The 22,024-nt window shown below is 37.4% G+C and overlaps 1 protein-coding gene across 2 annotated transcripts in view; it reads left to right on the forward strand.

Annotated features, from left to right (window-relative positions):
• Positions 1-22,024, forward strand: part of DECR1 (2,4-dienoyl-CoA reductase 1) — a 58,270-nt gene that overhangs the window by 31,018 nt on the left and 5,228 nt on the right. For both annotated transcript variants that reach the window (XM_006157553.3, XM_027775331.1), the window contains one exon: positions 14,353-14,452. In XM_006157553.3, coding sequence (XP_006157615.1) covers positions 14,353-14,452 — 100 coding nt within the window. The remainder of the gene's footprint in view (positions 1-14,352; positions 14,453-22,024) is intronic.

Here is a 22,024-nt window from a genome sequence, read left to right on the forward strand (position 1 = left end):
GTGGCGTGGTGGTTAAGGGTGCTAGACTCCCACATGGCTGACTGTGGTTCAACTCCCGGACCTAGCAACTGGCTTTCTCACTTTCTCTCTCTCTCCTTTCCTCTCCAATGCACTCTGGTCAAATTAAAATAAATAAATAAATGAAGTTAAATAAAATAATTATTAAAAAAAAAACTATGAACTTATTTTTATGAAAAATTGCAGTTCATGAATAATTATTTGATAATGTGCATTTTTCACAAACTTTTTGAAGACTCCTCCCTTATATGTCAGTGAATTTCCAAACTATTCTGATCCATTGATCTACATGTCTATTGTGATTTCTTATCTTTATAATATATACATATAGCATATGTTTCATATATTCTATATATTGGTTACTTTAGTTTGATATTAACCTGTAAAAGGTAGAATGTGCCTTCAAAGTTATTCATTTAAAAAATTTCTTTAGCTCTTGTACACCCTTTGCATTTTCATTGAAGTTTACAATTTTAGAATTAAAATGATAATTTTTACAAAAAGAGCCTTTTGGAGTATTGACCAGGGCTATATTATATTTATAGATTATATTGGGAGGAACTGACATTTTAACAATATCATATCTTCTAGTCCATGAACATGATGTGTGTCTTCATTTATTTAGTCTTCTTTAGTGTCTGCCAGCAGTGTTTTGGTCATTTCACCATTTAGGTCTTGCATTTGTGAAATTTCTCTCAAAGTATTTTATATTTTGACACTATTGCAAATGGTTTTCTAAGTTTTACTTTCCAGGTTGTCATTTTTTTAAGTTAATTTTATTTTTTTGTAGCACTTAGAAATAGAATGAATTAGTTTTGTATACTCTTTTTCCCAGGAGCTTGCTAAAATCACTAGTTCTTACAGTTGTTTTTGGTTAGATTCCTTTGGATAGTCTACATTGATGATAATATTTGTTAAAAAAATTGTTTTATTCCAATTTGTATGCATTTAATTTCCTTTCTTGCCTTATTTTACTGGGCAACAATTTTAGATAGGATTAAATAACAGTGAAAACTAACATTTTGTTTGCTCCTGAAATGAACAAATCAAATGCTAGACTTTCACCATTAATTATGATTTACCTGTAGGTTTTCTTCAGTTTGAGGAAGTTCCCTTCCATATTTAGTTTGCTGATTTTTTTTTAATAATGAGTAGATATTGAATTTGTCAAGTCTTCTTTCTTATTGAAATGGCCATGTTTTTATCCTTTTAATATAATGGAATTACATTGACTAATTTTGGATAATTAAAACCAACATTGCAGAGACCAGCAGATGATGTAATGGCTACGTTGCTGGACTCCCATGTAGTCGATGGCAGTTTGAGTCCCGAACCTGGTGGCTTAAACTTATGCCGGGCACGTGTGCGTGGGTGCCCAAGAACCTGAGAGGAGAATGGAGGAGAAGGGATTGTGGCATGGTCATTCCCCCTAGTGGGTGATTTCTCACTTTCTGCCTCTGTCGCTCTCTGTCTTTCTGGCCAGCGCACATACCCTATAGCAAAAACCTTGCCCCCTCAAAAAAAAAAAAAAAATCAGAAAACAAAACTAACATTGCATTCCTAGGCTAAATGATGCTCAGTTATCATGTATTATCTTATCTGTATATTCTGGATTTGTTTTGCTAAAATTTTTTTAAGGCTCATCTTTCAGCTTCTACCCTTCACTTTCCATTAAGCTTCTCAGAACCATTCCTGTACTGGCTTAGTTCAGGGACAAGCCAAGGATCTGAGGAGAGTTTATATACCTATGTTGCCTCCTCCTTTCTAATTGCTCTGGTGGTCCTCTGCTCTGTCCTTTGGAAACAGGCTATATGTTGGCTATAGCTCAGCCTTTTGAAATTCGTAATACATTTAACCTAAGTCCAACAAATGTCACCTGTGCCACCATTAAAGACCTATGAAATAAGTATGCAACACAGTATGATATTCTTCATATACGGATGTTTGAAAGAATGTTAAAGCATTTGATATTCAGTAAAAATGTTGACCACATATATATGCATTATTGTTCTAAAAAATATGCTCAGTTGCGGTGACATGCACTACTAAGATGCTGAGCTTTACAGGCTTGGACCACATGGGAATTTCCAGTCCAACCTAAGGGCTGAATCCAATGGCATGTGCCTTGGGAGGCTGAGGCAGGAGGATTGTCAGTTCAAGGCTAGCCTGCCTAGCATAGCCAAATCCTGTCTAATAAGAGACAATGGTGGTTGCAGTTGCCTGTAAGCCTGAGGCAAAAGGATCATGACAGTAAGATCCTGTTTTTAAAACAGAAACAAAACAAAGCACTTTTATTCTATCTAAAGGAAACTATTTTTCCCTTTTTTTTTTTTTTTGAGAGGTTTTTGCTATAGGGTGCATGCACTCACCAGAAAGACAGAGAGACAGAAAGAGAGAAATCACCCCCCACCCCCCCAGGGTGATTTCTATGCTGCAATCCCTTCTCCTCTATTCTCTTCTCGGGATCTTGGGCACACACGTTCACGCGCCCAACGTGAGTTTAAGCCACTGGGTCTGGGATTCGAACCACGGTCAACTACATGGGAGTCCAGTGACATAGCCGTTACACCATCTGCTGGTCCCATGAACTATTTTTTTCTTTAATTTTCTTTTGGTTTCTCTTGCATGTATCAGTTGAAAAATATACATAATAACTTACCCAGATATGATACCTGATTTTGGATTAGCTTTGAATTGAATCATATAGATTACTTTATACCAAAGAGCATAAATTCCTTCTGTATAAAACCATATGAGAACTCTATGGTGATCTACAAATTCTATATTGAAATTAGATAAAGGTATATAAAGGTGTTAGGATAGAGAACGAACAAAAAGTGAAGCATGAATTATAAGGATATGCTCTAATTTTAACCAAATTTTTATTTCCTTTTCCTTTCTTCTTCCTTTCTTCCCTTCTTCTTCTTATTTTTCCCCTTGTGTTTCTTACTACAGAGTGTGTGCACTCACTGCAGGGACAGACATTGATAGGAAAAGTGAGAAATGACCCCCTAGGGGGGATGGCCATGGTACAATCCCTTTTTCTCCAGTCTCCTCCTGGAATTTTGGGCATGCATGCACACATGCCCAACATGACTTTCAAGTTGCCAGGTTCATAACTCAAACCATAGTTGGCCATGTGAAAATCCAGAACCGTAACTACTCTGCACCTGCTGGCCTCCTTATTTGCATTCTTAATTTCCTTTCCTCATTTTTTCCTTTCTTCCTTCATTAGTTCCTTTATTCATTCTTTAAAAAACAAACAAACAAACAAACAAACAAAAAACCCAGCTATTATTTATTTATTTTATTTTTAAAGTTCACTTATTTGCTGTCTGAGCAAGAGGGACAGGGAGACAGCAAACCCTACAAATGGCTGTGATCTACCCCCAGCCTCAGCCATCCCTGGATCTGGGTCATATGTGTACTCATGGTACTCAGGGAGTTCTCTACATATGAACCTAGAGCCTTCTAATGTGGGTCAGCTTTGTGGAATGTTGTGTTTTACTGCTGCACCACAGTCTAGCCCCAACAGTTTACATTTATTGAGTAGTTATTCTATATCAGGATTTAAGTGCTAAATACTTACTAATTGATTTAATACTTGCAATAACCCTATAAGGTAAGTACTATTTTGTTCTCGTTTATAGATATAAGTGCAAACTGAGGCACAGCTAGTTTTTTTTCCTAACATATGTGAGATGTCTTAGTCTGTTTTTGCTGCTGTAACAGAATAACTGAGACTGGGTCAATTTTAGGAAAAGAAATTCATTTGGCTCATGGTTTTGGAGGCTGGGAAGTCTATGAATGAGGCGTTGCCACATCTTCCTATATGAGAACGGTGTAAGGGTAAAAGTGCAAGCACAAGAGAGCAAGAAGGGGGACAGAATTGCTGTTTTAATTCTTACAGTAACAAATTCACTTCTGGGATAGTGGCATTGATTTAGTCATGAGGACCAAGCCCTCCTGATGTAATCATTTCCTTAAAGTGTTTGATATAAAAGTCTCCTGAGAAACACAAATTGTTCTACAGATGTACATGTGCTTCTTTATCCATGCAAATGAACATATAGTAACTGAGATAATTTTAAGAGCTTCAGGAAATCTAAGAGTAAGGGATGGTCAGAAGCAACCTAAAGAAGCTTGAAACATATGGAGCTTTTGTCAGGGAGTGAAAGAGCGTGGAAGTTTACTATCTAGGTAGATCAATCTGTAACATGAAAGGAAAAGTAATTACAAAAATGTCTGTAAAGAGAATCGTGAATAGGATAGATATTACTGGAATCGCATCTGAAGTAATCTTATCAGCAGCCTGTGACAGAGGAAGAGAATAAATGTAAATCACCAGCTGGAGAAAGAATAAAAGAGAAAAGAGCCTTTTAGTCAATAGATGTGAAGAAACAGTTTTTAAGGCCAGAGGCCTTGGGAGTATTATACTAAGTAAAATATATCCTTGAGGTTCAGTTAAATTAGCAAAAAACACAAGGCTTTCAATCATCTTGCTGCTCTCCTGAGTCCATAATGGGTGAACTATAAACACAAAAATACATTTCAAACATTCTTATTTCCAATCCATACATATCGTACATGGCCAGTTATTGTCTGACATCCTCCATAATCCAGCACTCTTGGCCTATTCAATAAACTGTTCTTCCTTAACACTGGGGCCCCACTGTTGGATATCACCATTGAACATGCTTGGACTAGAATCATTCTTTTCCTAAAGCATACACATTCTTGCCTAGCTCTAGTCCTTTGCCTAATTAAGGGGATGATATGGCTTGGATAACTTTTTGTCCTTCTGCTTAAAGTTCCCTGTGTTGAAATTTGGCCCCCAAGGTAATGACATTGGGAGATGGTGAGACCTCTAAGAGTGAAGCCTAGTGGGCAGTGTTTTGCATCATGTTGGATAATGGAGGTACTTCCCTTATGAATGGACTGGTGGTGTCTCACCAGAGAGTGAATTCTCATTCAGGAGGGTAGGGGTTAGTTCCCTTGAAAGAAAAGTTAAGTTGTCTGCAATTCTGACTCTTTTTTGCATATGTTCACCCTCCTCTCTGCCTCTGTTGTCCATGTTGAGATGAAGCCTGATGCCAGCCTCATGCTCTTGGGCTTTCTAGCTACCAAAATTGTAAGCTAAATAAGCCTTTGTTCTTTAATAAATTACCCAGTCTTAGTATTTCTGTTAGCAACACAGTAACAGATAAGAAGCTATAATTCACACATTAGTTCTTTAAGATATGCTTCCTGTTGTTATTGTTTCATGTTGTAAGTCTCCTTTCCCCCTCCATTAAGGGTAGAAATGCTTTTAGCCATCAGGACCCCTTTCTTCTGCCCCACCTGCAAATCCTTTCCATTCGTTCTTAGTTTCTCCTTCTACCATTTGTTAACTCAACACTGAACACAACGGTGATACTTGATTTATACGATGAAGCATTTTTGAGACTTAGAAAAAGAAGGAGAAAAAAAAAGGAGAGAGAAGAGAGGACCATGAAGGAATGGTCTAGTCTCAAGAGCAACAAATAAGGGGAACTAGCAGTTAGTGTAATGGCTATGTCACTGGATTCCCACGCAGTCGACCGCGGTTCATGTCCTGGACCCAGTGGCTTAAAACTCACGCCGGGCGCGTGTGCGTGCATGCCCAAGATCCCGAGAGGAGAATGGAGGAGAAGGGATTGCGGCGTGATCATCCTCCCTGGGGAGTGATTTCTCGCTTCCTGTCTCTATTTCTCTCTCTGTCTGTCTGGCGAGTGCACGCGCCCTATAGCGAAAACCTCTCAAAAAAAAAAAAAAAAGAGCAACAAATAAGAAACATAAGGTAGAAGGACTTACTCTGGATGTTGATGAGTTATGTTGAGCCAAGGTGAAATCTGTAGATGCATCTTCTAATAGTATTCACACACTGTTTATAGCAGTATTAAACTCCCTCTGTGTAAGAGCAGATGTGGCCGTTGTGGTATTGAGGAGTTGCAGGGTGGGTGTCTTGAGAAAATATGGTGGTTAGGAATTGAGTGATTAATTCATGTAGTATTGTAGGCTGTAAATTAGACTAGGAGAGAATTATAAGCCTCACAAAAAGAGAAAATAAAACATCTAGAGTTTATGAAATGTATGAGTACATGTGAGTACATGTAATACGAAGCTATGAAACTGGAAAAACAATCCAGATATTGACGCACCATATTTTGAATTTTGGAATGGTGACAAAGTTTGGGTTGTGGCCAAACTGGAGGAGCAGTTAAAGTCAGTAGCAATGGGGAGTTCATGGAACTGTAAGATTAATTATCTTATTGACCTACATGTTTAAATTTACCAGGTTAATGGCAGCTGTTGAGTTTGAGATGTTAGCAGATATATATGTAAGTTTTAGGTAAAAAATAAAATTTAAGTGAAGTGACAGAGTAACATGGAAGTCAAAGTTAGCATCAATTATAGTTATAAATGGTGATTAAAAAGCTGGGTTGAGCCAGCAAGTGGGATGGAAGTTAAGGTGCTGTATTGCACATATCCAGACCTGGCAGCTTGAAAATCATGCCAGGCACATGTGCATACATGCCCGAAGTCCTGAGAAGAGACTGGAAGAGAGGGGACTGTGGCGCGGCCATCCCTCTGTGTGTGTGCGTGTGTGTGTGTGTGTGTGTGTGTGTGTGTGGGTGGGTGATTTATCACTTTCTCTCTCTGGAAAGCACACATGATCTATAGGAAAAAAAAGCTGGATATTATTGGTTTCTGAATGGGGCTTTTTGTATGAGATTAGAAGACTAATAGGTAGAATCAACAGAAACAACTAATTCATAAGTAATGCTAAGAATCTAATGACATTTTTCTGACCTTCCCTGTTTTCCTATTTTGCATGGATGTGACACTCAACACAGCTACACAGCTAGTAAATAGCGATTCAGTATCTATGCCCAGATATTTTTGTACTATACTACTCAACCTCTTTTAGTTGTTGGAACTAAAATTGTTCATTGATTGTCTTGATTTTATAATTTGTTGAAAACCCTATAATAGAAATTTATTTATTTATTTATTATCACAGAATCTTTCTATGTGATCTCTTGCCTCAGCCTCCTAAGTAGCTGGAATTATAGGAATGTACCACTGTGCTGGACTTTAGGGTTCGCTGAGAATCAAACCTGGGCCTCCCATATTGCTTAGCCTCCCAAGTACAGTGTTCATCTATGTACGCTACTAAGGCTGTGCTTTTAGGGCTTTTGATTCTTATGAAATTGGGATATAACCTTACACACGTTTTAAAAGATTTTTCTCTTAATTTTAAAATGCTTTAATAGACACAATAATTATATATCTTTATAGGGTACAGTGTGATTTTTCAGTCATGCATATGATACTTATGATCAAATCAGGGTAATTAGTGTATTTATCATCACAAACATCATTTGTGTTGGGAACATTCAAAATCCTATCTTTCAGCTGTTCTAAAATATATAATAAGTTAATGTCAATTCTAGTTATCCTACAGTGTTATAGAACACCAAAACTTATATCTCTTACCTAGTTGTAAGTTTAAATCTGTTAACCAACATCTCTTTTTTTTCTTCCTACCCTTTCCCCCATCTAGTAATCACTATCCTGCTCCCTACTTTAATGAGGCTGACTTTTTTTTTTTTTTTTGAAGTTTTTGCCACAGGGCACATGTGTTTGCTGGAGAGAGAGACAGAGAAAGAGACAGTGAGAAGGAAAGTGAGAAATCACCTCCCAGGGGAATGGTCATGCTACAATCTCTTCTCCTTCTGGGATCTTGGGCACTCATGTACATGTGTCTGATGTAATTTTCAAGTCACTGAATCCAGGGCTTGATCAAAACATCTGAGGATAGGGTGAAAGGTGAACTCTTATACACTGTTGGTGGGAATGCAAATTAATATAACCATTAAGGAAAACAGCAGTGGACATGTCGGAATCCAGTGATGTAATCACTTTGCCATCTGCTGGCCCCGAGGTCAACGTTTTTAGTTTTTACTTATAAGGGAGAACATGGAAGTTTTTCTTTTTTTTTTAATTTTAAAAAATTTTACATATATTAATTTTTAAAATATTTTTATTTCATTTTCTTTTACACATTCAATCACATTATTTAGCTTACAAAGTGAATATTTCAACATGTGAACATTTCTCCCTAGTCCAGTTGATAAAACTATAAAATTATCTTCAACAGATAATACCACATTTCTTTGTCCCATTAATCCTTTGCCTCTGTTTTTCTTATAAATGTCCTTCTTCAGACTGTACTCTTTCACACACACTATGTCTGGTATTCACATCCATTTACTATGTTTCTATATCCTTTAGTTAATCAGTTTCAGTCATAGAGTGCAGATATTCGGTATATATTAAGTGGGGCCCTACAAAGTCTCTCCTTCATAGCCTGGCTTGCTTCACTCAGCAGTGTATCTTATTCTTCCCCTTTCTCTCAAAAGCCAGGTTTTTTGTTTGTTTGTTTTTGTTTTTATGGCTGAATACTATTCTATAGAGTATATATGCCACAGTTTTTCAATCCATTCATCTGTTCGTGGGCATTTGGGTTGGTTCCATGTCTTAGCAATTTTCTGTGCCTGTCTTATTTCATTTACCACAACATCCTCCAGGCTTGCCCATTTTACCTTAAATGACAGGATTTCATTCTTCTTAGTGGCTAAATAGTATTGTTGTGTAAATATGCATTTCTTTATGCATTTTTCTGTTTTTGGACACTGAGGGTGATTGCTTATATTGACTATTTTGATTAGTGATGCAATAAACATTGAGGTGCAAGTATCTTTTTTTTCCTGCCTTTCCTTTTGATATATGCCTAGTAGTGGGGTTTGCTGGATCATATGGTAGTAGTCTTTTTGTAATTGGTAGAGTGCATATGTGTGAGAGAGAGAACGGGAGCAGCCCTCGATACAGCATGACCACACTGCAGCCCTTTTAACATATTCTTTTTTCTTTTGGAGAGGTTTTTGCTATAGGGTGCATGCACTCACCAGAAAGACAGAAAGAGAGAAATCACTCCTCAGGGCAGATGGCCCCCCCGCAATCTCTTCTCCTCCATTCTCCTCTCGGGATCTCACACGCACACACACACGCCCGGCGTGAGTTTAAGCCACCAGGTCCAGGACTTGAACCGCGGTTGGCTACAGGGGAGTTCAGCCACATAGCCATTATGCTAACTGCTGGTCCCCATATTCTTCATCTAGTCAGGATTTGGGGCATGTATTCACATGTGCCGAGCATATTTTTCAAGTTGTTAGGGCCAGGGTCAGAATCTTGGTTGGCCATACAGAATCCAGATCCCTATGCAGAAGACTTAACTGCATGCGATGGGGCTGGCCCAATAGAGCAGTTTTATATATAGTTTTTTTAGAAAATGTCATACTGTTTTCCTTAATGGTTATATTAATTTACATTTACATTGGCAGTTACTCTAATTTAAATAACGGGCCTTCCTACAAAAAGAACAACATATCTGTGACTAACTCTGGAACTTGGAATTTTTTTCCTGTAAGCTTTTAGTTCTGCTGTTCATTTTTGAAGTCCAGCTGCTAATTGACTCACTATTGGAACAATGTGGCTTCAAATGTTTGCCTTCCATTTACACTCAGGGAGAATTAAAAACAGTGGTATCGCATTCTAAATAGTGGACCGTCCAGTTTTTCTATGCTGAGGAAATAACATCTACAGGGAGAAAGAGAAGAGTACAGTAACTTTCATTTTCAGCATCTAAATTATATTATAGTGGATTAACTCCTTCTGTCCCACACTTGGAGGAACATATCTGTTAAATCTTAGTTGTAAGGTAATGCACTTTTTTTCTCTCCCCTTTTTTGTGTTTTGAGAGGAAAAGGCAGTTTATTAAGTAAAAATGAAAATGCACTCCTGAGAGAGAAGAGCGGGCCTGAGAGGACAGAGAAAGGATGGCTCGAAGGCCGATAGTGCACTTTCTATTTGGAGCATTTGCTTTGTATAAGTTACTGACACTTTTAAAGTAGTTTTTATGATTTTGCTGTAAGGAGGATCTTAACATCTGTTGTCAGTACACTGTAATGGAGCCCACTAATGGTCTATATCCCTCCTCTTTTACTGAGCAAGATTTTGGAATCAAAGTAATTTTCAGAGATCTGAAAGGCTGAATTTGAGATATAAAAGAGCTACCAGAATGACTAACATAACCATTCTTATTTCTCATATCCTCAAAATGGTACTTCTGCCCCCTCTTCCACCCCCATGTTCTTAAGGATGTGCTGAGTTTTGTTTCTACTCTGGAAAAATGCTGAGGGAAAGAGAAACTAAATATGTAGAAGAGAGAAAAACTTATCTGAATAGTCTTCAAAATACTTTCTTTGTAGCTTCTTTGAATTTAAATTTCTTAGTGTGTACTGTTTTATAAGATATATAAATATATTTCAACTTTTTTTTAGTTTTTTTGTTATAGGGCGCATGTGCTCACTGGAGAGAGAGAGAGAGAGAGAGAGAGAGAGAAAAGAGAGAGGGAGGGAGAGGGAGAGGGAGAGAGAGAAAAGGAACCCTTCCCTCCAGGAGATGGCCATGCCATAATCCCTTCTACTTCATTTTTCTCTTGGGATTTTGGGCATGCACACATGCCCAGCATGTTTTTCAAGCCTCTGATCCAGGCTTGAACCACACAATTGGCCATGTGGGATCTAGCTACCTTAACCAGCATGCTACTTACTGGCCTTATTCTATTCTTTTACAAATATTGAACTTAAGAGTATTATCTTATTCAGTGTTGTAGCTACATAGGAAGTAGAAAATCCCTGATTTCTCAGGAGCTAAAACTTACCTTTTTTTCCTTAAAGTTTCTGCTATAAGGGCATGCACTCTTACCAGAGAGAGAGGATGAAAGAGTAAGTGAGAAATCACTCTCAAGTGGGGAATAGCCATGCTACAATCCCTCCTTCTTCATTCTCCTCCTGGAATTTTTGGGCATGGATGCACACATGGTCCTGTGTGATTTTCAAACCTCAAGGCCTGAAACTTGAATAGCAATCAGCCATGTGGGAGTACAGTGCCTTAACCACCACACTATCTACTGGCTCCAAAGCTTATTCTTTCAAACTTTCATTCATTCAATTAATTTATTGAAAGACTATTATGTCCAGACACTTTTTTTTTTTTTTTTGGAGAGATTTTCACTGTAGGGCGCGTGCTCTCGCCAGACAGACAGAGAGAGACAGAGAGACAGAAAGCGAGAAATCACCCCCCAGGGGGGATGGTCACACCGCAATCCCTTCTCCTCCATTCTCCTCTTGGGATCTTGGGCATGCACGCACACGCGCCCGGCATGAGTTTTAAGCCACCGGGTCCGGGACACGAACCGCGGTCGACTACGTGGGAGTCCAGCGACATAGCCATTACGCTAACTGCTGGTTCCCATGTCCAGACACTTTTTATTACTATATATACAGTGTCATTGTTTAATATAGCTGTATGCAGTCATTTTTTTTGGAAAGGTTTTTGCTATAGGGTGTGTGTGCTCTCCAGAAAAACAGAGAGAGACAGAGAGACAGAAAGTGAGAAATCACCCCCTAGTGGGGATGGCCACGCTGCAATCCCTTCTCCTCCATTCTCCTCTTGGGATCTTGGGCATGCACGCACACGCGCCCGGCATGAGTTTTAAGCCACTGGGTCTGGGACTTGAACCACAATCGACTACATTGGAGCCCAGTGACACAGCCATTATGCCAACTTCTGGTCCCTACAGTCAATTATTTAAAAAACAAATTTAAAAGCAAAAAATATGTTTTATATTTACTTGTATATTTATCATCTCTGATGGTGATAATTTCTTCTGATAATCTGAATTTCTGCCTAGTATCATTTTTATTTAGCTTGATGAACTTTCATTAAAAAAAATGCTGAGCTGGTCCTGACACTATTTATTGTAATACAAGTGTGGTGGCCATGAATTTCTCATCTTTTATCTGTTAGAAAAATATCACCTTTTTTTTTTAAAGGCCAGACGGTGCTTGCACACACATGAAGGAGAGAAAGAGAGAGAATGAGAGAAGAACCACATATTCTGCTTTCCCTAGTGGGGCCTGGTTGCACTGCAATCCTTCTTTTCCAGTTTCCCATCCTGTCAGATTTGGCATATGTATGTGCCCAGAGCCTGGAATCAAACCTAGGACAGCTGTGTGGCACCTGGCTTCCTCTGTGGACTTGGACCTAGGTCAGCTTATATGGGATCTGGCTTCCTCTGTGCAGCATTTAACCACTGTGCTATATGGCCAGCCCCATCTTCATATTTGAAGAATATTTTCCTGGATATGGAAAGTTTTTTTCCCTTTCAGCAGTTTTTTCTCTCTCAGCACCTTAAAGATGTCATTTCATTGTCTTTTAGCAATTCACATTGTTTATGATGAGAACTCAGTGAAAATTTTTGTCCGTTTCCTTATTTATATTCATTTTTTTCATCTGGCTGATATTATGATTTTTCTCTTTATCACTAGTTTTGTGATTGATTATGATATACCTTGATAAGTTTTTTGTTGTTGCTGTTTGTTTTTCTTTTTTAATTTCTTGGGATATATTTAGCTCTATGGATCTGTAAATTACAGTTTTTAATCACATTTAGGAATTTTTGGTTTTTATTTCTTTCAAGTACTTTTTATTCCCTTTGTGACTCCAGTTATACATGTTAGAATACTAGTTAGTGTTCAGGACCAGCAGGTGGCATGGTGGTTAAGGTGCTGGACACTTCCACGTGGCCGACTGCGATTCGGACCTGGGAGCTTACTTTATCATTTTCCCTCTCTCTCTGTATCTCTCTCTGATCAAATTAAAATAAATGAATGAATGAATAAAATTAAATAATTTAAAAAAAGAATACTAGTTAGTGTTCAATAGTTAGTGAGCCTCTGCTTAATTTTTCCTCCTTACTTAAATTTTTTTTTCTGTTTATTTTGGATGGTGTATATTTCTATGTCTTCAAGTTTATGGATAATCTTCTGTAGCTAAATGCATTCATTTAACTTTTCATTTCAGATATTATTTTTCTGCTCTAGAAGTTCTAGTCTATTTTTGTACTTTCCATTTTGTCTTTATATGAATCTTTTCCTAGAAATGTCTTAGCATATTTTTAATAGTATTTTAAAGGTCTTTGTCTATCCTATCTTCTCTGTCATTTCTGGCACTTTTTCTATGAATGGAATTTTCTCATGATTATGTTTCTTTGCTTTTTGTATTTAGTAATTTTTTATTGCATGTGTGAATCATATGTTGTGTAGTATGCACACATGAATGTGTGTATGTATCAAATTTTCATTGGAGGTGTGTTGAATTCTATTTTGGCAAGCATTTATTTGTGGATTAGCTTAATCATTTTAAGATTCATTTTTAGCCTTTAATTTGGGCAAGTCTAGAGTAGCCTCTACTTTTTGACTAATTTCACCTTTGTGCTAAGGTGTAGTCTTTCTGAGCGCTCTACCGAAACCTCTGGATGCTCAGTTACATTGCTTAGAACTTACATGTCTCACAGCTCTCTGCGAGCTCTGGAAATTACTCAGCTTATGGCTCCCTTCACTTGTTCTTTGGCTGGTTTCATGGATTCTCACTATAAATGGGACAACTTGGTATATGGCAAGAGACTCAAGCAGGCTTTGTGCACATTTATGGAGTTCCTTCTCTGTCTACTTTCATTCTTAAAAAACTCTTACTCACAAATTCTAATTTCCTCAGCCTCTCTAAACTCTGATCATTGCTTAACTCAGTGTGAATGCCATTTTCTGCATGAATTCCTTCTCCTTATGCTGTAGTTTATAAAGTACCTTTAGGTAAAAATCTGGGTGATCTTAGGGCTCATTTCATTCATTTTCCTCCTCTTAGCAATCCCTGTCTGCTCTACAGTATCTGAAATAGTTGTATCATATGTCTTATGTAGTTTTCCTAATGCTTGCCACGAGAGAGTAAGCCCATCATGGCTAGAAGCAGAAGTCCCTGATAATATAATTTTAATTCTGATGTATTCTTCTGTAAGTGGTGCATAGTTAATGACAGTCCTGTGCAGTTGATTATGCAGTATGTTCTAGGAGCATACCACTGAGACTTGGGTCTTTATATGGACTGACCAGGTATAGAATTCCAAGAGCAGACTAGACCATGCTAAATGACAGAAAAATTAGCAGCAAGACCTAACACTTTTCTTAGATGACCCTCATTAATTTAAGGCTGGCAAAATTAAGAAAAAAAATTGCTTCAGATTTTTTTTGTAACCTCTTGAATCAGATCCCATGCTAGTACATCATTTTTTTCCTAATGAGAATTGATATAGTTGTATTGTAAATTAACTGCGTCCTTTTAAAATTTCAGGAGCAGCTTTTCTGGGTATTACAACCATCTATGCTGAGACAGGCTCAGGTTTTGTAGTGCCGAGTGCTTCCGCCAAAGCAGGTGTGGAAGCAATGTACAAGTAAGTACTACTGTGTTGATCCTGTCACTGAAGAGAAGTAATGCACTTTGGTAATTCATGGAACTAAATTCCTGCTTTCTTGTCTCCATTCAGAGAAAAGTAAAATAGATACTAATTTGGATTCACCAAGAGACAGACAAAATGTTTTATCTCCCCCCATTTATCTATAGAAGCAGCCGCAGCAGCAGTAGCAGTGTGCAGTAGAACTTCCACAGTGATGGAAATGTCTTTTGGTTCTGCATTATCTAATAGCAACATGTAGCCATTGAACCCTTAAAACTTGGCCACTGTGACTAAGAAATTAAACTAAAGAGATTTTTTTTTTTTCCTGAGGGTGTGTATGCTTGCCAGAGAGAGAAAAAGAGAAAATTCTTTCCATGGAGAATGGTCATGTCACAATCCCTTCTCCTCTATTTCTCCCTTCTTTTGGAATTTTTGCCCACATGCACATACACCCAGTGTGTTTTTCAAGTTGCTGGGTCCAAGACTCTTAACTGTGTAGTCAGCCATGTGGGATCCAGCCACCTTGACCACTATACCACTGGCAGAAACTAAAATTTAAAATTGAGGGGGCAACAGATAGCATGGTGGTAACGGTACTGAATTCCCACATGACCAACCATGGTTTGAGTTCTGGAGCCAGCAGATTAAAAATCATGCAGAACATGTATGTGCACGTATGCCCAAAATTCTGAGAGGAGAAGGGGGGAGAAGGGATTACTGTGTGGTCATCCTCCTTAGGTGGTGATTTTTCACTTTCTCTCCACCTATATATATGTATATATATGTGTGTGTGTATTAAATAGCCATATGTGCTAGTGGTTATTTATTTGGCACCACTCATGCATCTTTACTCATCTTTAATCTCATATTTCATCCTTTTATTTTACATATTTTCATCCTTGTAATTGTACCTCTGTATAAAATTAATGTGACTGTGATTACTATTGTTTTTTTCTTAGCAGATTATAATTGTTCTTCGAATTTTCTCCCCATTAGCCGTTTCCACTGTCTTTATCGTAATAAAAGTTCTCATTACTGCTTTTCTGGCTAACTGCAATAATCCTGTAATACATTTATGTTCTACCAGCCTCTTTCTCTTTATTTTTTTATTCACATTCCCATCAAAATTATCTCTCTTAAAATATATATCTGTGGAGAACTAGTGATTTCAGTGACTAAGAGAAATGAAGATTTTTTACTGGATAATTCAGTCTCCAACCACCAGTCTCCAGTAGGGATGCAAGGGGCAGACCTTCAGAAGACTCCTCCATTGCTGTTGAGAACTTGTGATTTCGGGGACTAAGAGAAATGAAGATTTTCTACTTATAATTCAGTCCCCAGTTTCGAGGGGTAGGACACCCCTCTATCTTTCTCTCTGTCTCTCTCTCTGCCTCTCTCATTTTTTGGTAATTTTTCCTTTAAAACTTTTTTTAAGGTAAAGTATTCTCTTGACTTTCAGGTCCTCCTTTATCTTGCTAATAATCCCCTTTCCCTCTCCGCTCTAGGAGAGGCAAGGGGCAGGCCTTCAGAAGAAGACTCCTCCATTGCTACTGAGAATTCGGGCCCCGTGGTTTTTTTTTTTTTTTTTTTGCTTTTTTGGAAAAAAATTTTGTTTTTTTCTCTCTCTTTCTCTTTTCCTTTTTTGTTTGTTTGTTTCTCTCTGTTTTCTTATTCTTTTTCTTTTACCTCATCACTTTGCTGCTCAATCTCCATTCACTGAGTGACTAAGCAGATCTATGGGAAACATAGCCAGACATCCAAATACTATTACGGTTAACATATTCCTCAATACACACTGAACCTGCTGCACAGAGGGATAAAAATGGAATGGCAAAGAGATTGCAGATCATGCCCTCCTTCATGCATCTGAATGCTCAGATTGAACTCCTAGAAATTAGAAAGAAGCGTATAACCCTTTAATAAACTAGAAATCACTGCAAAGACCCAAGAAATATGAGAAACCTAGGAAAAGAATAACTCCTCTTCATCCACAGACAGTTCAATGGAAATTATGGAAATGTCTGATAAATAATTTAGAATATTCATAGTGATGAAGTTAACAGACATACAAAAGAAGAGAGACAATGAACTCCAGAAGAGGCAGAAGAATAGAACTGAGGAATTTCAGGAGGTGAGAAAGTTCTTGCACAATCTGAAAGAGGAAATACACACCATAAAAAGAATCAACAGAACTGTTCAGGAAATCAAAACCTCCCTTGAAAGTACTAAAAGCAAACTAGATCATACAGAAGATTGAATCTTAGATGTAGAAAACAGAATCACTGGCCTAAAAAAATTCACCACAAAGACTGAGAAAATAATCCAAAAAATGAGAACAATATACAAGAGAAAGTAGATACCATCAAACGTCCAAACATCTGGATAATTGGTATCCTAGAAGGTGAAGAAACTAATAAGGGCATTGATAATCTTTTCCATGAAATCCAAGAAGAAAACTTTCCAAATCTAGATAGGCAACAATATATACGACCCCAAGTAGAATCATCCATAGAAGATCTTCTCCATGACGCATTAAAGCCAGATCAAAACCACTGACAAAGACAAGGTACTCAGACTGGCAAGAGAGAAACAATATGTTACCTACAAAGGATATCCCATCCGGCTAACAGTGAACCTCTCATCGGAAACAATGTGAACAAGGAAAGACTGGGAAAAATATATTCAAAGTATTGAGTGAAAAACAATTTCAACCAAGAATACTATACCCAGCAAGATTATCCTTCATATGGGAAAAGAAGACAAGAACATTCTCAGATAAACAAAACCTAAAAGAATTTACCAACAGTAGACCAGCTCTCCAAGAAGTTCTGAAGGGAGTGCTATGTCAGGAAAACTAAAGTCAGACACACAGAAATAAGAATTAAAAAAACATTTAAGAAAAAAGCCAGCTTAATGGTAGGGACAAGTCCGGAGTTGAATATTATCTTCCAGAATTTAAATGGAAAGCTTGGACAACAGAAGTTGGATTAAGTACATGAGACTGAACTGATGAAATAGAATTTTAAATTGACTTTTGACTAAAACAATACTGATCTTTTTCTACGCTTTGTAGTCCAGAGATAAGGATTTCTTTCTTTTGTTGAATTGTTGACAGATCCAGGTAACTACTGTTTGAACAGAATCCTAACCTGCTTCCTGGCTTTAAGTCTTAAGCAGATTTCTCTTAACATTTTTTGATTTTGATTTATGAAAGCTAAAACTGCCTTTCTTGAAATTAAGAAACATATTAAAAAATACCTATTTAATGACCACAGTAAGCTATATAGCCTCAGCTAGGTGTTATTTTATAGTATATTCATTCTACTCACAATTTCACACCTAAAGTCAAACATTTGTTCACAAATATGTATATATCTGCCAAATTTGCTATTGAAAGTAGTTAGATCATTTAAGATATTTTGCTAACCATTAACATGCAGGAGAGGAAAAAAAAAGGAATGGAAAGCAACTGCAGATACCAGAGATAGAGTGGGAGAAGAGTGGGATATGGCAGAGGATGAGAAATAGGGGAGGAATATATATGTAAGAAACAAGAAATGGGAAATTATTTGTGATGATAACATGTACGACTAAGCCATTATACAGTATATTCTGGATAGGAAACTGCATCTTGTATGCTGTGATGATGTTCAGTAAATGAATGCAAAATAAATAATTAATAAAAATATACACCTGTTTATTATATTCCTTAGCCAAAATTTTTGGGTCATTTTCCATTATTCTTTAGAATAAAAATGTAAATTCAGTATGGCATTCTAAGCATACTTGTTCCTGGACTTTTTTTAAAAAACATAAATTTATTAGAGCAGCAGGCGACATGGTGGTAAAGGTGCTGACCTCCCACAGACCTGCAGCTTGCTTTCTCACTTCTTTCTCTCTATGTCTCTCTCTATTGAGCACATGAGCCATATAGCAAAATTTAAAAACTAATAAATAAAAGCAAATAAATACTTATAAAAGTAATAAATTTATTCAATAAATATTATTGTGTGTCTGCCACTGTACTAGGTATCAGGAATATGATAATGATGGAAATAGAGTGATCTTCATCCTCACCTGAGCATATATTCTTATACCATTCCATCTGTTATTACTGTTCTTTAATTACTATTGAACTATTCTATATTTCCACATTTTCATATCTATGCCTAGATTATGCTGTTGATGGAATTTGGAGATAATTTTGCCTACTTTAAAATCTCTCATCATATCACCTCCTCCTAGGAGGGTTTCTCTCATTATCTACACAAAATTAATCATTCCCTACTCTCTATGCTTTAGAACATTATCTAATCCAATCTAATGAGAATAAAAACACACTAATAGATTCTAAAATGGAGGTAGTGTACTAATATAGCAGAGACACAGAGAAGGGCCTGATAGATTCCCCCGTACCCCACAGAGGTTTTTGTCTTAGGGCCTGTGTGCTGGGCAGGGAGGGAAGATAGGTTGAGAAGAAAAATGAGAAGTCACTCCCCATGGGGGATAGCCATGGTACAATCCCTTCTCCTCCATTCTCCTTCTGGGATCCTGGGCACACACACACATGTACTGGGCTTGAATTTCAAGCTACTGGGTTCAGGACTTTAACTGTGGTCAGCCATGTGGGAGTCCAGTAACAGAACCACTATGCCATCTGCTGGTCCCATGATAGACTTTTTGATATACCATTGAAGCTCTCTGACTTGCCAAGTAGCATGTGAGTTCTGTGAGAGACAGGACCATTTCTTGGTATCATCTTTCTCTAGAAGCATATGGTACGTAGCTGGTGCTTAGTGCTTATTGAACTGCATTATTGTTTTTTTCCTCCTATGGTCCCAAAAGACTTTTCAAGATGTAAATCAGTAATATACATTTGTTTGAGATAGAAAGAGGTACTATAATAGTTTATTCAGAAGTTGAATCTTAGTTTGAATAAAGACAACCACCTTTTTAAAAAGCTAAATTGAAAATAAAGAAATGGAATTGGACTATTTCTGTAGAATTTGTACACTGTCAATATATATATATTTTGACATTTGAGTTTGTTAAAGGTTTCAATTTCATGTCCTTTAAAGGCATGCTACTTTTCTTTGTGTTCTTAAGTAGTATATTGCACTTCATAGGTGCTCAATAAATATGTCTTTCTTTCCATCTCAAGTTCCCATCAACCCTCTTCTACTTTATAGTATATAGTCTTAATGAATAGGCATCATAGGTTCCCAAAACATTTTGTGCTGTTTGTGTCAATGTCCTTTCCTCATTCTGACCCATGTGTCTGGTCTGCCTTCCTTTCTCATTCTACCCTCTATAGTAGATCGCTCAGCTCCTTCCCCCTGCAACCTGCAGCAAAGTCCTAATCTTTCTTCATGTCTGCTCAAATAGCAACTCTTTAGGGAGGCCTTTTCTTTCACTCCCAGGAGACATAGGTTCTTCTTCCTTACTGTAGCTATGTGACACAAACCACAGTAGCTAATATTTTATCCAACCAAACTGATCTCACTTTAGGGAGAAGGTCTGCTCTCTCGTGAGCAATGAATGATGTTCTTTATCTGAGACTAAACAATACTTATAGGGTGTTTATATATGGGAAGTTCAAGATAAATATTTGCTGAATGAACAACAGCTGTGGCTAACATCCACTGAGGATATTGTGCTTAGCTTAAGAACTTGCAGGGCTGACCATATGAGAGAGATTCCTTGTTATATTACAATACTCGACTTCAATATGTACATACAATATTTTCCCCCTATTCTGCTTTATTTAATATTAGTAGGTTGCTCAGTTTTTCACAGGATGATGTAGAGTCTGTTCACCTCAGTAGTTCTGTTAAGACATAAAGTTACTGCTTCTCTAGCAAGTTGGACTAGGTGTACAAGCACATGCTCAGGGTAGGTATGGCCATAAACTTTGTTAAAAGCAGAGAAGCAATTTTTAAACAATGATTTACATGGAAGAGATTCAATTCAACTGTTTCTCTAAAATGCACCTATGGATACAGTTGGCTTAACGAATTATATTTAGAGCATATGTCTCCTTTCCCATAGAATTGATTTTACTGAATTGGCCTTTGAAATGACGTCAGACTATATTAATGACTATCTCATAGTTACGTGAAAGCTATTCCATTTTATCTATTAATATTCACAAGGACACAATGTCACAAGTACACATTGTGTCATATACTTTTCCTTTCATTTTAAGTCTTTTAGGAAGAAATACTTTTCTAATTTTTGAATTAGAAACAATTGTGCTTTTTCTGAGCAATTATCTTGCTTTTTTCTTATGGACACCATGATTTATGTAACTGATTAGGCTTATCCTTGTTTTTGCATAATATTTTCAATAGAGTAGATACAAATTTGTGACCTGCCTAATACAATTGCATAGAATTTCATGATACATTTATTTTATTTATTCATTTATTTATTTTGAGAGAAATTATTTTTGCTATAGGGCATGTGCAGTTGCAGGAGAGACAGAGAGACAGAAAGTGAGAAATCACACCCTCCCGGGGGGAATGATCACACTGCAATCCCTCTTCCTCTCTCTTCCTCTCGGGATTTTGGGCACTCATGCACATATACCTGGCATGAGTTTTAAGCCGCTGGGTCCAGGACTAGAACCTTAATCAATTATGTGGGAGTCCAGTGACATAACCATTACTCCATCTACTAGTCCCCTCCCGGGTGGAATGACCACACTGCAATCTCTCTTCCTCTCTTCCTCTCGGGATTTTGGGCACTCATACACACATACCTGGCATGAGTTTTAAGCCGCTGGGTCCAGGACTAGAAACTAAACAATTATGTGGGAGTCCAGTGACGTAACCATTACTCCATCTACTAGTCCCTTCATGATACATTCAGCTTTTAACTTCAATCCACTGTTTTATATTCCCTTAGTTTGGTGTCTTTGTCTTTCTCTTTCTCCTATCCCTTTCTTTCCTTTAAATATCTTATCTTTTTCATTTGCATTATCTGTATTCTTTTAAGCTACTGCAAATAATTTTTTGAAACTAGATTAATTATATAAGAAGACTTCAAAAAGTTCATGTGAAAATGGAATGAAATTATTATTTATTTTGATGTAAAAGCAAAATAGATATCTACCCAGTTTTTGTCATAATATGTGCTTTCCATGAACTTTTTCAAGATTTCCTCCATGGGACCAGCAGTTAGTGTAATGGCTATGTCGCTGGACTCCCACGTAGTCGACCGCGGTTCTAGTCCTGGACCCGGTGGCTTAAAACTCACGCCTTGCGCGTGTGTGTGTGTGCCCAAGATCCCAAAAGGAGAATGGAGGAGAAGGGATTGGGGCGTGGCCATTCCCCCTGGGGGGTGATTTCTCGCTTTCTATCTCTCTGTCTCTGTCTGGCGAGCACACACGCCCTATAGCAAAAACCTCTCAAAAAAAAAAAAAAAAAAGATCCCCTCCATTATATACACACAAATATACAAACAAATTAAACTCCTAAAATAAATTCATATTAAAAAGTTAAACAGCAAGTGTAGATACCAGACACTTTATAGGCGAGGGTAAAAGTAGGGGTTGGGAGGGAGGAACTT

Source organism: Tupaia chinensis, unplaced genomic scaffold (genome assembly GCF_000334495.1).
Source record: "Tupaia chinensis unplaced genomic scaffold, TupChi_1.0 Scaffold000547_1, whole genome shotgun sequence".
NCBI classification, from domain to species: Eukaryota; Metazoa; Chordata; class Mammalia; order Scandentia; family Tupaiidae; genus Tupaia; species Tupaia belangeri.